The following is an 18,314-nucleotide window of genomic DNA, read 5'->3' as shown; positions in this document are numbered from 1 at the left end:
AGATCTGAACAGAAGAAACATTTTGGAAAATAAAGTCAGCCGTGTGGGATGGAAGCATCGTCAAACCTTTGAGAGGTGTGCAGTTCCATGTACAGTAAAACTCGCCTAAACCGGATGTTTTTGTATGGTTTTCCATGTAATAAACACCATATATAATGGATTTTGTTTAACAGATTTTGGCTTACATCTGATAAAATGTCCTGTACGATCGCAATGTATTTTCATTAAAAACCCCTCACATGTAACCGGACAGATCAGTCTGGACGTTCAAAGTAACAGAAGTACAAAATTAAAGTTGAGCTCTGACACTCGTCGAGTAATGTGAGACCGGAGTCATTTCCCTGATTAAAAGCCCGGCGTTTATTTTTCCACACCCTGCTCAGACTCAGACCCGCAGCCTGACATGCACCTGTTAAATCAGACAACGCAAAAGGCTGTGATTTGACACTTTTCTGCATTCACTCTTTCCTCTCATATTTTAGTAGTTTTTACAGTGCACATGCTGATTACAAATTTACAACACGGAATCGGAAAAAGAGGAAATTGTACAGCTTACCTTGAATTGGAGGTGATGATTGTAGAAAGAAAAGCTTGTTGAGGGACAAACTAGTCCAGAATAAAGCATAATTCAGTAACGGAGAACTTTAAAACTGTCACGCACGTTGGCGTCATGACACGAAGTTACAAAAGTATAAATCAGGCTTTAAATTAATTAAATAAATAATCATGAATTGTAAATTTATGTAAATTTGATATCCTAACTATTTTTATATTTATTTTGATAGTACTTGTACCTGGATGTTGTATGTGGTTAACTGATAAAAAAAAAAATAAAATGTTGAAAACATAAAAGGTTCATTCAGTAGTTCAACGCAGTTCGTCCCAAACTGGCGCCATGTTCTCAGTTGTCGCTACTCTCCAAATAAACAGACTCTAGGCTAGGCTAATTGACTTGAATGGACTCTGAAGAATGGTGCAGGGTTGACTGGTATGTGTACTAGGAAAAACACACTTCACGTGCCATATTTATTCAGATGACTGGGTTGCACTAATGTGCCGGCGTTTGTGATGGGCTGGTGTCCTGTCCAGTAGAGGTGGGCAGATCGATCCTAATATCGATAATATCGATACCAGCGCTGGTATTGATATTGAACGATCCTCTTGTAAAAAGATCGATGCTCAAGCTTTTTTCTCTCCCGCACGGACTGACTGCTGCACATGCAGATTCATCAAAGTCTGCTCTCTGTCTGTAAGAGCAGCGCTGTGCTGTGTCACACAACACAGAGCAGCGCACCCTCCCCCCTCTGGTCTTTTGTTCTTGCGCCGTCACATGGTTCAGCGGCGCCAGCCGACAGCCATGCGGGTAGGCTCAGCCTGGCCCGCCCACTCAGCACGCTCCCCGAGTCAGCCCTCTACCTCAGGAGATTTTGTTTTAAATTGTGTTGTGATATTTTTTAAACAAAAATGTTGATTGTGATAATAAAGTATTTTGTTGTCACGTACAATGTTTGGCAAAATTCTATCCTAGATCTTTGAAACTTAAATATGAAAAAGTATCGGTATCGATATTGGCGATACTGGGCCTGTATTTACTTGGTATCGGATCAATACCAAAATTCCCGGTATCGCCCACCTCTACTGTCCAGGGGAGTAATACACACTACGGAATCTGGCAATAAGCACTGGCACCTCGGGGCCTATATAGGATTTACAGTACCTGTACAGCTTCCCTGTTAATTCTCATTCATTCCTTACGTATTTCACACAAAGAAACCTATGTAGAGCACTCAAAGGCTTGATGGTGAACATTGTTTTAATATGACTAGCATCATAAAAAGTAAACTTATCCTTTAACCAAATGTTTTTTTTGTAATCAAACATTAATACAAGTTCATGTTTGTCCACATGCAGTCCTATTGAGTCCTGTCAGAACTTCTACAAAGACTTCACGTTGCAGATTGACATGGCGTTCAACATTTTTTTCCTGCTGTACTTTGGCTTGCGTGTAAGTAAATCAGTCTTGTCTTCACTTTTGTGCAAAGTCACACAAATATATATAGAATTATCGCCAAGTGCAACACTTTCTTTCAACAGTTTATTGCTGCCAATGACAAGCTCTGGTTCTGGCTGGAGGTGAACTCAGTGGTGGACTTCTTCACAGTTCCTCCGGTGTTTGTGTCGGTGTACCTGAACAGGAGTTGGCTTGGTAAGGATCCTCACGTCTTAGACAAAACTGAATATTTGCTGTTTAACTTTATTTCCAGGTGAACTACAGCACCACCCGATGGATTTACAGGACATAACAGAGGTCAAGTGTTCAGTTAGCCTCAGATAACCTCAGCACATCATTAGTTTTTGTCCTTTCTGTGAGTGAACTTGCAACATCAGGTGTATAGTTTTTTTTATAATGAGGTGAACTGATGAATGTTTTATGTTTGCATGTTGTGCGTAGAGTTGAAATGCCCCTAATACTCAACAGCATGAAAACTGAGACTGTGAGACTGTCTACTTCTGAGATTCTTCAGGGATGTGTTCAGACTCTATTCAGCGCTTGCATAGATTGAGTACTGTGGAAGGTTATGGTGTACAGTGCCTTGGGTAAATGTTTCTGTAAAAAAATATTCACTGACCTATAGGTCATGGAGTCATGGAGGTACCATTGTCTGCAAAGAAAGAGTCACTGAACTTAACCCTCTGGTTAAGGCATGTCCAACTCTGTTTTTCCTTAGGTTTCTAACAATAAATCAGTGACAGAATGTCACAGAGAATTTGACCACTTATAGTGGTCAAATTACTGTAGTGTCACCTCTCGTTTCAATCCCCGTTGTAGATGATTGTAGAGAAGAAGGCGACATGGGTCTGTCTGTCTCTTTCTCTCTTTCTCTCTCTGCCTGCCACGTCAACAGGCTCATTTAGTGCATGCTATTGCTCAGTTGAAGAGTCAGACTTATTCATACTGCCACTAAACCCTCATAAATGCCAAAAAAAATGGACCTGTCAGCCTGAAAACACTTTATACTTTTTCATTAGTCCAATGAATAATGCATACTATCATAAAAAAGAAAAACGTGGATGTTTTTCCAGGCCTTACATAACTTTTTAAAGGGACTTTTCATCGAATGATGGATATTGATGGACATTTCTGCACAGAGTGGAGGCAGAAAACATCTACCTGGAAATGGTGGGTGATTTTATTTTACTTTTTAACCACTGATAAACATTTTTCTTCATATATTACACTGATTTTGTGAGCCAAAGACTTTGGTTTGTCCACATGAGTAATCAAATCAATACAGATTTAAAGAATTTTCCAGAAATAAATTTGGTTTTCTTAGATTTTCAGCAAAATTATTTCTTCATACGGTATTCTAGACAAATATGTGACACATATTCTGAAAACACTGTTGGGATAGGCTCCAGCCCCCCGCCCCCCAACCCTTAATTAGAGTAAATGGGTATAAAACATGGATGGACAATATTTTGAGATTGTTGTGAACATTTTGATATGCATCACATGGACATTACACTTCGTGATTTGGACTGCCCTTCCTTGAGCATCTGCCTATCCCCTTTTTAATGAAAGTTGGTTAAATGCCAACCCAAAATTAAATTAATTCTTTTATTACATTTGATTAAATGCCCACCCCAAAATAATGATGTGACCCAAACACATTGTAAAAAGCAAAAATAATGAGTTTTCCCAATGTTTTTCTCATCACGTCCTTGTTTTAACTGGGACAAAATCATCAGCATGCTGTAGTACGTACTTGCATAACAATGACGTCAGTTTGCGAATTTGCAGTACAAGACTTGCGTACGAGACGGAACCGATCTGGCACCGTCTGGCACTAAATGGTTTACTACTTGTTTGTGATGAAATCAGCTATTTTATTGAATTATATGGGGGAGTAGGAAATGGTTCCTTATTCACACCATTGTTAAAGATAAAAGAACATCTCAGTTTGTCCTAGTCACTGCGGCAAAATGAAAAGGTAGAAAAATCTTAAGTTTTTCAGTTGGTTCATACCGTTGCAGTGTGCGACTGGTTGCCACAGCTGCAGCACGGAGAGCCACACATATTGTTTACTACACAGACAGTCCACACAGTTTAAGCTAATTGGGGGCAGGCAGGGAAGCAAAACAAACAGTTTGTGTGCGCTGGAAAGGAACAAAAGCAAGACAGAAATAAAGAGATGATCTACCAGAGCATGAGTCATGTTTGGTTTTCCCTGACATGGCGTGTTTGTCCATTCTACTACAGAACAGCGTATCGTTTCAGCCTGTTAGCCTGTTAGCATATTGTTATCAGCAACGTGGTATCTGTGTTTGTTGTTTGACATAAATATCAAAGAAATCAAGCTTCTTCATTATTGTATTTTGTCTCATTTCAAGTGAATCGTGCACTGGAGACAAAGTGCTACAATTTGTCAGGTTTGTTCTGTAACTTTGTTTTCCCCAAAGCCACCATGGTGTCCATCTTGGATTTCTACAGACTGTGGCTTACTACAAAATGTTGAAAGTTTTGTATCTTTCAGTTACTTACATTATTGTCCATTTCATGAACACAGAAAAATAACCCCATCTCATGTCATCACCTCCTGCTGTATCAACTGATATGTTTTCCTACGATCACTGTGTGAATAAACACTTGGCTAGAACACATGGTGACAGCTGTGGACAAACAGACATTGTGGTATCGAATGGCACCTTGAGTGAATTGGGTCTGAAATTACCCCTTGAAGATGAACAAAGTAAATTTGTCTAACTAGTAGAGGTGGGCGGATCGATCCTAATATCGATAATTTCGATACCAACGCTGGTATTGATATTGAATGATCCTCATGTAAAAAGATCGATACTCAAGCTTTTTTTCTCTCCCGCACGCACGGAATGCTGCGCACACAGATTCATCAACGTCTACTCTCTGTAAGAGCAACGCTGCGCTGTGTCACACAACATGGAGCAGCGCACCCTCCACCCTCTGGTCTTTTGTTGTTGCGCCATCACATGGTTCAGCGGTGCCAGCCAACAGCCATGCAGGTTGTTGTGGTGTGTTAATTTTGTTGTTTGTAGTTTGTCAGCCCTCTACATCAGGAGATTTTGTTTTAAGTTGTGTTGAGTGATATTTTTTTAAACAAAAATGATTGTGATTATAAAGTATTTTGTTGTCACGTACAATGTTTGGCAAAATTCTATCCTAGGTCTTTTGGATCCTTTGGCTCTACGAAGCTTAAATATGAAAAAGTATCGGTATCGGTATCGATATCGGCAATACTGGGCCTGTTTTTACTTGGTATTTGAGAAATTCCAAAAATCGCGGTATCGCCCACCTCTACTAACTAGCACAGGCTAACAGGCTTGGTAACAGGCAATTGATTAACAATTTGTTTTTGTTTTTTTGTTTTTTTGTGGACTCAGCTGTTCTTCATATAACGGGTGGTTGGGGTACTAGTATTAAAACCTATAACCAGCATGTCACCTTAATAACTGTGGCACTCTCATTGAGGCTAATGCTAATCATTAGCTATTAAAAACATTACTAGCCTTATTATTAGCCTGATTATCACATATTTGTATAAGACATGCTTGGAAAGGTACTACCGGCCTGTTAGCACCCGGTTGCCTGGACCATAACTGTCACTCAGATCGACCCTTGCCCCCCACTCCTCCATGAACTACCTACTAGCTACATCGACCAAAACCAATTTTTGGACCAGGCTGTAAACATGTTATGCTCTGAGGTGAAGTTGGAATTTTTACACTGACTATCAACTGTAAATATTGGACAAACCCTCTGTCATGTCACCAGTCATTTTTCTGAAGAGTGGTTCTGCCCAACTCCCAGCGAACCCACATTGTCCCTGTGTTTGTGGGGTTCCTGATGGGTTCTCCGGCTTCCTCTCGCCTCCAAAAACATACAGGTTTGGTGAAGTAGTAACTTTAAATTGACTGTGAGTGTGAATGTGTTTATCTCTCTGTATATGGCCCTGTGATAGACCGGCGTCCTGTCCAGGGTGTACCTCGCCTCACACCCTATGATGGCTGGGATTGGCTCCAGCCCCCTCGTGATAGGTACAGAAAACAAATGAATAAATGACTGAAACTGCAGTAAACGCTGTATCCGAACCTGGCCTGGAGTGCTCTTTTGCACTTCCTCATTCAGATACAATTCTCCTCTTCATCCGTGTTCTACAACACACCTGGAATAACAAGACGCTGTAATTGAACGTACATGAGTGGATCAAACAAAGGTAATAGGCTTTGCTGGTGGCTCGAGCACTGGAGTAGAAGTCAATCTGCTAAATGTATGAAACCCAACAATCTGAGAGGTCTGTGAGGAATTACTGGATTAAGGAGATCTTTTTTTTTTTCGGGAAATACAGGTTTAATTGTGTTTTTTGTTTTTCTTCTGTCTGCCGTGCAACCAACTCCCACATCACCTTCAGCATTGAACACCACCTACTTTAGAGTCAGCACAGGCTTGACAAATGCAGTTGCATAATGCATCTATTTGTTTCCTGTGCTGAGCCCTGCTGTGTGGAGAGGAACAAGACAGCGCTTGGAGCTATCGCCATCTAGTGGATATTTGTGAATAAATTGGACAGGAGGAGAATTTGAGCTGATGAACATTTATTTAGGCAATAGATAGAGGGGAGTTTATGTGGGTGTGTGTGCGCATATATATATATATATATATACACACACACACACACACACACACACACACACACACACACACACACACACACACACACACACACACACACACACACACACACACACACACACACACACACACACACACACACACACACACACACACACACACACACACACACACACAACCCCAATTCCAGTGAAGTTGGGACATTGTGTAAAATGTAAATAAAAACAGAATACAATGATCTGCAAATCCTCTTCAACCTATATTCAACTGAATATACCACAGACAAGACTAATTGTTGAGGTTTTGTCGGTGAAATTCTTTCCCATTCTTGCTTGATGTACAACTTCAGTTGATCAACAGTCCGGGGTCTCCGTTGTCATATTTTGTGCTTCATAATGCGCCACATTTTCAATGGGTGACAGGTCTGGACTGCAGGCATGTCAGTCTAGTACCCACACTCTTTTACTATGAAGCCACGCTGTTGTAACACGTGCAGAATGTGGCTTGGCATTGTCTTGCTGAAATAAGCAGGGACGTCCCTGAAAAAGACGTTGCTTGGATGGCAGCATGTGTTGCTCCAAAACCTGGATGTTTCAGCATTGATGGTGCCATCACAGATGTGTAAGTTGCCCATGCCATGGGCACTAGCACACCCCCATACCATCACAGATGCTGGCTTTTGAACTTTGCGCTGGTAACAATCTGGATGGTCTTTTTCCTCTTTTGTCCGGAGGACACGATGTCCATGATTTCCAAAAACAATTTAAAATGTGGACTCATCAGACCACAGCACATTTTTCCACTTTGCGTTTGTCCATTTCAAATGAGCTAGAGTCCAGAGAAGGCAGTGGCATTTCTGAATGTTGTTGATGGCTTTCGCTTTGCATGGTAGAGTTTTAACTTGCACTTGTAGATGTAGCGACGAACTGTGTTAACTGAATGGTTTTCTGAAGTGTTCCTGAGCCCACATGGTAATATCCTTTACACAATGATCTTGGTTTTTAATGCAGTGCCATCTGAGGGATCGAAGGTCACGGGCATTCAATGTTGGTTTTCGGCCTTGCCATTTACATGTAGAAAGTTATCCAGATTCTCTGAATCTTCTGATTATATTATGGACTGTAGATGATGGAATCCCTAAATTCCTTGCAATTGAACATTGAGAAACATTGTTCTTAAACTGTTGCACTATTTTTTCATGCAGTCGCTCGCAAAGTAGTGATCCTCGCCCCATCTTTGCTTGTGAATGGCTGAGCCTTTAGACCCAGTCATGACACTCACCTGTTTCCAATTAGGTTTTCTTTGAGCATTCATCAACTTTCCCAGTTTTTTATTGCCCCGTCCCAGCTTTTTTGAAACGTGTTGCAGGCATCCATTTCAAAATGAGCAAATATTTGCACAAAAACAACAAAGTTGATCAGTTTGAACATTAAATATCTTGTCTTTGTGGTGTATTCAATTGAATGTAGGTTGAAGAGGATTTATAAAAGGGCTGTTCATGTTACAACTATATAGTAAGAAAATAAAAGTTGTGAGAGACTTCAGGCCACATGTTGTTTTTGTTCCATTTGGGGTTTTATAGGTGCAGACCAGATTTGAACTCAATCAGATAAGATTTAGAGGTCCCCCAGAGTGACACATTTTCCTCTCCCTCCACTGCCAAGGCAATGTCACCCTAATGGGAGAAGACTCTGATGCCATTGTTTTTATTTTACAGGTACATGTTATGGCTTCTAATCACAAAAAGTGGTGGGTGATTGGTCACCCAGAGGAGAACATTACTGGAATTGTTGCTTTGTGGGGGACCCCTAAACAATGACAGATTACAATAAAATTTGGCACAGATCTTTTATTTTATTAGTGGAACAAGAACAACATGTGGCCCAAAAGATTTTGTAACATTTGACATTTAGAACAGTCCTAATATATATAAAAAAATCAGGCTTTTTCTATTAAAATTTCCAAAGTTATGACCTTTAAACTCACAGAGGAGGAGAAGAGTAATTTCTACATCATGAATTAAAAGGAGTAGGAAGGGGGATCAAAAAGCCAAAATGATGGTGTAAATAAGTAAGTGCACCCTTAAGTGTAACACATATGGGTCATTCCATCTCAACTCACCCAGAGGCTCCCAGGTCACCCCTCAGTTCTGTTTTGTCAGTTTGATATATTATTCCTATGACAAAGTTATGATGAAATGCCAAATGTTAGGTCTGTATCTTGCAAACATTTGAAGTCACAGCCTTTGGAAATTTTTGTGAATTTTTCACATATCATGAAAACTGTGTTTTATACCAACTTTGCTCATTGATAATGAGCTCCCTATATGACTCACAGCTTTGAAACTGCTCATGCCAAGCTAACTTGTGGTGTAGAGTTTGGAAATGTTGTCAGTTTTGGTGTATCTAGTCTGATCTGCCTTCCACAAAGGCCTTAAAATGGTAGAAAACCTGAAATTGTACATGTCGTTCATATTTTGGGTTAGTTCAAAATCAAAGGAATATACCAACTATGGCTATAGAACATTTTGTATGATGGTTTGTGATACAATGGAACATATTTACACATTTAAATGATACATTGTGTTGAGGTTTGGGACAGTGCCTAAGGAGTGGCAAACTGGGGTGGTGGTCCCCATATTTAAAAAGGGGGACCAGAGACTGTGTGCCAAGTACAGGGGCATCACACTACTCAGCCTCCCCAGTAAAGTTTACTCCAGGGTACTGGAAAGGAGGGTTTGGCCGATAGTCGAACCTCTGATTGAAGAGGAACAACGCATGTTCCATAATGGTCGTGGAACAACCGACCAGCTCTTTACTCTCACAAGGATCCTGGAGGGTGCCTGGGACTATGCCCACCAAGACTACATGTGTTTTGTGGACTTGGAGAAGGCATATGATCTGGTACCTCGGGACATACTGTGGGAGGTGCTGCGGGAGTATGGAGTGAGGGGGTCCCTTCTCAGAGCCAATCAATCTCTGTACTCGCAAACCGAGAGCTGTGTTTGGGTGCTTGGCAGTAAGTCGGATTCGTTTCTGGTGGAAGTTGGCCTCTGCCAGGGCTGCGCCTTGTCACCAATCCTGTTTGTGATATTCATGTACAGGATATCGAGGTGTAGTCGGGGGGAGGAGGGTTTCCGGTTTGGTGGGCTCAGGGTCTCATCACTGGTTTTTGCAGATGATGTGGTCCTGTTGGCTTCATCGGCCAGTGATCTCCAACACTCACTGGATCAGTTCGCAGCCGAGTGTGAAGCAGCTGGGATGAGGATCAGCACCTCTAAATCTGAGGCCATGGTTCTCAGCAGGAAACCGATGGATTGCCTACTCTGGGTAGGGAATGCGGCCTTGCCCCAAGTGAAAGAGTTCAAGTACCTTGGGGTCTTGTTCACGAGTGACGGGACGATGGAGCATGAGATCGGCCGGAGAATTGGCACAGCAGGGGTGGTATTGCATTTGCTCTACCCTACTGTTGTGACGAAAAGGGAGCTGACACAGAAGACGAAGCTCTTGATCTACCAGTCAGTCTTCATTCCTACTCTCACCTATGGTCATGAATGTTGGGCCATGACCGAAAGAACTAGATTGCGGGTACAAGTGGCCGAAATGGGCTTCCTCAGGAGGGTGGCTGGTGTCTCCCTTAGAGATAGGGTGAGAAGTTCGGTCATCCGTGGGGAGCTCGGTGTAGAGTCGCTGCTTCTTCGCATTGAAAGGAGCCAGCTGAGGTGGTTTGGGCATCTGGTAAGGATGCCTCCTGGGTGCCTCCCAAGGGAGGTGTTCCAGGCACATCCATCTGGGAGGAGACCCTGGGGAAAACCCAGGACTAGGTGGAGAGATTATATCTCCACACTGGCCTGGGAATGTCTCGGGATCCCCCCAGTCAGAGGTGGTCAATGTGGCATGGGAAAGGGAAGTCTGGGGTCCCCTGCTTGATCTGTTGCCCCCGTGACCCGAACCCAGAAAAGTGGTTGAAGATGAGTGATGAGTGAGTATATAGATACATAAATATCTTTCTTCTTAAAAGAGTTGGTAAAACATCTTATTTATCTTGTAAATTGATTTTTAGGGATCTATTTATTACTTAACACTGGTTTACAGAAATAAAGGTGAGTTTGGTATTCCTTGCATTGCTGTTTGCTGACAGCAGTATTTGTCTGTGCTTGTTTCTTCACAGCACATGACATCATGTGGGGAAATGTGTGGTTACAAGAAGTATGAAGTATTGCCCAGTGCTCAGCGAGCTAATTCCAGCATGACCTAATTCTCTTCAAAATACATATTGTGCCATTTTTGTCTATTTTTAAACATAATAGGAATATGGTTATTAATATGGTTATACGTGGTAATAATTAGTGATTGCTGATGTATTTTATTGATCAAAATTAGTGACGGACAAACCAAAGCGTTTTGAACCACTGAATCAATATGAAGCAATGGTTCAATGTTTTGAAGCTTTGATACAATTACATATGGCGACATCTGCTGGCCAATCTTTAAAATAACATTTGCATGGAACAGTGTCAAGAAACAAGTCAGGCTCTGTTATGTTTGTTTTATAATAAAAGTTCTATGTGCTTCTTGAAATTTTGATGATATTTTTGTTTAAAAACATTAATATTCTTGTAAAAGTAAGTCCCTCCGGCTTCTCCTTTGTTTTCACTTGGGGTCACCAGAGCAGATCCAAGGTGGACCTGCATGTTGATTCTGGCACACGTTTTATGCCGGATGTCCTTCCTGACGCAACTCCACATTACATGGAGAAATGTGGCAGGGGTGGGGTATGAACCGGGAACCTTCCACATTGAAACTAAGCGCACTAACCACTTGGTAATTGTGCCATCATAAAATTCTGTATGTAATAGAGATACAAACTGTGAAATGTTTGTGCAACTAGGGACTGTTCTGAACATTTTACATATTTGAACTTACACATAAAAAAATTTACAAATTTTGTGATGTAAGCCGACAATGAACAAATTTCTGCGAAATGACTAGAAGACATTTGCACAAGATATTTGACAATATCACACATAACTCTGAATAACTGAATAACTTCATAAAGTATGTATTATGTATTCATCCTGTAGAAGGGGGAGAAATTACACAGTTTAATTGCCACAGGTAGGCAAGATCTCCTGTGGCATTCCGTGGTACTCCTTGGTGGTGTCAGTGGCTGAAGGTGCTCTGACAGGACGTCAGTGTGGCATGCAGGGAGTGGGAGGTGTTTTCCAGGATGCTGAGCAGTTTCCTCAGCATCCTCCTGATTTTGTGTCAGTTGCATTCAGCCTGCTGCCACAGCACATTACAGCGTAGAAGATGACAATGGAGACCACGAGTGATATGTGAAACACTCCACATAGCCAAAATGTCAAAACTGATGCTCCCTCATGATGCAAGTGACACTTCTCATCTTATTCTCCCTACCTAACCACTTGGTTAGGTAGTCCATTCCAGCGATACTAAAGGATTTTCCTTAAAGACCTGGTACGAAAGAGTCGTCACCTTCAGTTACTGGTTCACGTCCAAGACTCACAACCATACAACAAGACAGGCAGCACCAAGACTAAAAAGTCTTGGATCTTTGTCATATGTTCCCTTCTTTCGGGGCTACCCTGTTTTCAATCCCATTGATACAAATAAATTCTTCTTTCTGTGCAGTGACGTTTACTGACAGGTTTCCTTCTTACTTACGTAGTTCTCGTGTGAATTAAAACATACATCTGGATTCTGTCATAATGCTGATTTGTCAGTGGAAGATTAGTGGTTGAATTTAGACGTGATGAGATCATTACATTTGGCTGCAGCTGCCAAACTCCCTCTTCTGCTCAGAACTCCATATTTCTGTCACTGGGCTTTCGGCCATGATGTCTGAACATCGTGACACAAATACACACTCAGCCCGCACTAATAGTCCTTCATATCACATTCTCTCTCTCTCTTTCTCTCTCTCTCTCTTTCTCTCCCCCTCATTGCACGATAAGCTTGTGCGTGCAAACGCTACATGCAACCTGCATGTCAGAAAAGCCTTCAGACACATGATGAGGCACACAACAGCTTGTTTAAAAAAAAAGGTGTGTGATGACTTTAAAAAAAAAAAAAGAATTACACTTTGCATTCTTATGGAACAGTTTCTGCTGAAATGAATTACAAATACTCGTTCATCATTCATTAAGTTTTTGTCAATTCAGGGAGACAAATAGGTATTTGATCCACTGTCGAACTTTTCCCACCTATGAAGAGGTCAAAATCCAGAAAGTCACATTGTATAACGTTTTAATCATTTATTTGCTTTTCATTGCATGAAATAAGTATTTGAACACCTACCAACCAGCAAGAATTCTGGCTCACACAGACCTGTTAATTTTTCTTTAAGAAGCCCTCTTATTCTGCACTCTTTACCTGTTGTTGGGTATTTTCTCCTCCAAACATTCTTAAAACCTTTGATAAGACAAACAGAGTCAAGAAACACCAGTGAGACAGAAAGTCAAATTAATCACGCGCGGAGTGCGGCCAGGCTGTACACCAAAGCTACACTAAAGTCTGGCCTGTGCTCCCGCTCTTTTTATTAGAGATGCCCTCATTACATCATAAAACTTGTCCTAAGGGGGGGGGGGGACAACGCGAGACAAGTTTCTTCCCGTAACATAAACACATACGTCAATAAGCGCAGCTGTAAGGACAAACAGTTTCTTTCTTTTACTCTTATCGTCGGAGGTCAGCACATCTCGTTCGTCTGTTGCAGTTATCAGCTGTTGTGCATCTGCCTGGAGTGTCCTGGTCTTCACACTAAGCATCACGTCACAACAGTCAAAAACAACCTTCAGGTCTATTACTCCCAGTTCATGACTGACCCCGTCATGCTTCACTCCCAGTCGTTAGCGGCTACAAAAACAAGTTGTATAATAATAAGTACATCCAGCTCTTTATTCCCAGTTCAGATTGACCCCAGCATGCTAAAACAAGGTTGAATAACACATACATTCTCGGGGTTAGGTGCAAACAGCACAACACCGTTTTCATAAGAAAGAAGACGAAGGTACAAATGTTTAACAGTGATAACATATATATATATATATATATAAAATCCTTAACATTTCCCACCTGTTTATCACCTGTTAAACATATAGTAGGCATCACCCAGCTTAGTTAGTTAGTTTATTAACTTAGTTTATTCTGTCCACGTTTTTATTAATTGAACACCACCAACAGATGGAAGATTCGAATCCAGCTGCTATTTGATCAACCAGTTTATACTCGTCAGGCACTCCTCTGGGGACTCCTAATGCGTCAATATATGTTGGATTTCCTACTCCTTTCCAATCTCTTTTTACTCTATGTCTGGCTATGCCTTTCTGCCAATCCTCAGGAATAAGAGAGGCTGCATATGTCGTAACGTCTTCAGGGGTCATGGGTAACAATAATGATATTAATGCACAATAACCTGACACATTTCGTGGCAGTCTGTCAAAGATTCTGTTATCACCACACCACCACCATACATCACTTCGGCTGACTGGTATAAATGAACCGTTTTTCTGTATTATTCGACTACACCACTTGTCTTATTACTTTTTCAGCTAAAGCTTCATAGGCTAAGAGTGTGTTAACTCATCACGTCAACAGTTCAAGCTTGAACTGGAGTTGTGAGCTTTTCAATATCATCATAATTCTCAGTACAGTCATTATAGTTTTCTCCACTAAGGTCTGACTGTTTCAATGCTTGATATTTTGGCATAGTTTGTTGGAAGGCCAGATTACACTGTACAAATGTATTTGACACCATTTTGCCAACCATTGTTTTGATATAAGGGATCACACAACACATGCAAAGTCCAATCAGAATTAGGACTATAATAACTGGTGTCACCATTTTCAATAGTAACTGCCAACATGGTCCTGAAGTCAACCAGGACCAGGGATTCCACCGGTTCACGGCTAGGGTGTCTTTATGCATTGCATCACAAAGTTTATTCAGCTCTTCCAATGCGTCCTGCATATCCACTGAATGAATGGAGTCTGGGATGAAAGTACAGCATGTTGTGTTCAGTAGAACACAAATTCCTCTCTGTGAACCAGTAAGCAAGTCTAAAACCATGCGATTTTGCATCACCATGGTACGTAAAGCATCTATTTCAGTGTTTTGAGCTGCTACTATTTTTTTAGTTACATTCATGAACAGACCCAATCGATAATTCAGAGTTTCAATCATTAATGAATTTTTTCCCACTCCTATCCAGGGGAACAATGAATGTGCTATTTTATCTCTTACAGACCACAATTTTTTGGTCCTTTAGTACATCCGAGCCCCACATGTGATCATGTGGTAACACATCTGGGTATATCAATCTCCTCCGTCTGGTGCTGCCATTCTTCTCTGTGGAGGTCCTACCACATATGTATGGTCAGTCACCTGGGTAGGTGCACACACACCACCCCAATTTGGTGGGAGACTCATGTACAGTCTGGAACCACAAAGCCAATAGATGTCATCATACACCGGAGTACCATTTACAGGTGGTAGCAAAAACTTACTAACATAAGCACATGATTCATCCGTTCCCCATGGACAGGAGCCTGTATAATTACATCCCCGTCCAATGTGATGAAGATAAGTACCATCCACATATTATGTTTTGGCTAGGCTTAAATTATTTGATAAAACATACGTTTGGGTACACAGACGTTTCTTAATTTTACCTACAGTTTTATTCCCTGTCCCGTAAAAGCAATTTGGGAATGGCCGTTGTGATGACAATTTAACATGATGATATTTTTGCGTTTCCCTTCAGTCTAGTCAATGGAGCAGCACTTGGGCACGCTTGTACGTCCTCTGTTGAAATCCCTATCATATAAGTGGTTGCACTGAGGCAAGTGGTGTTAGAACTGCCCCCGAAATACAGTTTGATTATGCATCCGTATGATAAGACATTCTGTCACCCTAGCAGGGTACGGTTTAACCGTCAGAGCTGGGTGTGTTGAGGATATAGGTATTTGCGAACAAACATAACAATTAGTAACGTAATTCCATAGCCAATAAATGAACATATCTGTACCACATATTAGTATGGTATATATGAGGGTGTCCATCTGTCTCGTTCACATTATGAATAAACCTCTTCTGACGTTGCTTGCGTTGTTCTCTGGCTCGGTCCACAGTGAGCTGCAATTCTTGGGTCAACCACCAGGCCAGGAATCCGAGGAGCACGAAACACACTAAGATCACAACGCAACCGGCTGCCCTACCAACAGTCCGGCAGCGGCGGCGCTGAGCACGCCGCTCCGGGGTCTGCTGTAGTTCAGTCATGATTGCTAGGATACAGTGTTGTTAACCACCTCACCTAATAGTGCAAGGATCTCCCTGCTTCACTGGCATTGAGACAATCTATTGCTAATTAAATAGACTCCCTTTGTAGCCAGACTTCCCCTTACACTGTGGAGGCCGCCAACACACGCTGTATCTTACAGTGATGTATCCACGTTGATCTCTCCGCTATCTTTACTGCAGTTGGTGTTGTTAACAGCACTTGGTATAGACCTTCCCAACGAGGACTGGACTCTGATGAACACCCAGTCTCCTGGCTAGACTACTGGAAGGCCGTCCTGTGGAAGATCAAAATTATTCGGCAGTAAATGTGTTTAAGTTATCTCTTTCTGTGTTAATGTCTTTTTCATAAAATTTGCTAATGTTTGTTCCTCATCTGCTGTTTTAGTATCCATGTCAAAATTGGTAGACGATATGGTCGTCCATAAAGTATCTCAAATGGTGTTAACCCTGATGGTGTTGGTGTTATTCTCATATACAATTTTACTAGGTCCAACATTCAATCCAGGTTCGTTTTGTCTCTTCTATACATTTCCTTAATCTTATTTTTATTGTGCCCTTTGTCCTTTCCACTAATCCGGCACTGTGTGGTTGATAAGCACAATGATTTTTGAGATTGACCTGTAGCGCTTCTCCTACGTATTGCACTATTGTATTAACAAAATGCGCTCCATTATCTGAATAAACTGTTTCTGGTATTCCAAATCGTGGAATGATGTCTTTGCACAATGCCTTAGCCACTGTAAGTGCATCTGCATGTTTTGTAGGGAACAATTCTACCCATTTTGAGAAGGCATCAATTACGACTAAACAAAATTCCTTCCCTTCATGTTTACTCAGCTGTATATAATCCATGTGAATCACTTGAAAGGGATATTGTGGTGAACCATCCACATACACAATTGTACTGTTTGGGATGGGTGTGTCCTGGAGGTCTGGGCGTGCTTTCGTACAGACCGTAGCTACATCAAGACAATTGTGCGGCTCACCATCCTCAGGTAAAGGTATCAATGTGGATGGATTCAATGTTGTACAGCGCTCTACCGTAAGGTGTGGTTGTGATAATAGCAAGGACATGCACGAAAGATGTCTTGCTGGGGACAAAAGGCTCATGTTTGTCTGCAACAGAAGTGCAGAAACTGCATGTGGAACATTCAGTGTCAACTGATGGAATAGAACAACATTACTGCTACTTTGAACAGCCATAGAGGCTGCAACAACAGCCTGTACACATGGTGGTAGAGCACTTGCCACTGCATCCAATTTAGATGAGTAGTAGGCAACTGGCCTTAATTTTGAGCCATACACTTGAACCAAAACACTAGTCATGAACTTATTCTTACAATCAGCTGTTTGAATGAATGGTTTACTATAATCTGGTAGTGCCAAAACTGTGGATGACACTAATGTTTGTTTTACTTTTACAAAGGCTTCCTCAGCATCTTTGTTCCATTCCAACACGGTTGACATTGAAATATCATCCTTGTACATCAAATCAGAAAGTGGACTAGTCAATTCTGCATAACAGGGAATCCATGCCCTGCAGTAATTAGTCAGTCCAAGAAATGACATCATCTGCTTTTTGGTTTGTGGTTTTGGAGCGTGTAAAATTGCTTCCTTCCTGTCACACAGGATCGTGCGCCCTGTGGCTGATAATTCATGTCCTAAATATTTTACTTTATCCCTACACAACTGAACTTTGTTTTCACTCACTTTGTGGCCATTATCAAATAAGAAACATAATAATGCTACTGTGTCAGTTATGCAGTTTTCTCGTGTGTCAGAGGCAATCAGAATGTCATCAACATACACTAATAGTTGGCTATCTGCCGGTGGAACGAAATTGGCTAAACATGCTGACATGACTTGAGAATAAATAGTTGGACTCTCTGCGTAACCCTGCGGTAATCTGGTAAATGTATATCGTTGTCCTTTAAAGGTAAAAGCAAACCAGAATTGACTATCTGGGTGTACTGGCACAGAGAAAAATGCATTACTTATGTCAATTACTGAGAAACTATTAGAATTTGGTCTCAGCGAATTTAACAAGGTGTGTGGATCTGGGACGCATGGTGCTCTTTTAATCACAGCAGCATTTACTGCCTGCAGATCTTGAATCATTCTCCACCCCACTGAGGGCGGAGCCTTTTTTACAGGAAATATGGGTGTGTTACATGGTGAATCTGGACATGGCACTATTACTCCTGCTGTTAATAAATCCTCTATTACTGGCCTGATTCCTTCAATTGCATCAGGTTTCAATGGATACTGTCTTACACATGGTCTGTATTCTGTTTTTGGTCTTATAACTACAGGTTGTGCATTTTTT

The 18,314-nt window shown here is 41.4% G+C and overlaps 1 protein-coding gene across 1 annotated transcript in view; it reads left to right on the top strand.

Moving 5' to 3' along the window:
• Window positions 1-1,856: 1,856 nt before the first annotated feature.
• LOC117530552 (calcium-activated potassium channel subunit alpha-1-like) overlaps window positions 1,857-18,314 on the top strand; it is a gene marked incomplete at its 3' end in the record, with an annotated part of 158,068 nt that continues 141,610 nt past the window's right edge. Inside the window, exons 1-2 of the mRNA XM_034193446.1 lie at window positions 1,857-2,005; window positions 2,095-2,206. Coding sequence (XP_034049337.1) covers window positions 1,964-2,005; window positions 2,095-2,206 — 154 coding nt within the window. The remainder of the gene's footprint in view (window positions 2,006-2,094; window positions 2,207-18,314) is intronic.

This window comes from Thalassophryne amazonica, chromosome 18, assembly GCF_902500255.1.
Source record: "Thalassophryne amazonica chromosome 18, fThaAma1.1, whole genome shotgun sequence".
Taxonomy (NCBI): Eukaryota; Metazoa; Chordata; class Actinopteri; order Batrachoidiformes; family Batrachoididae; genus Thalassophryne; species Thalassophryne amazonica.
The sequence above is the reverse complement of the archived record's forward strand: the minus strand, read 5'-3'. Positions and strand labels throughout refer to the sequence as shown.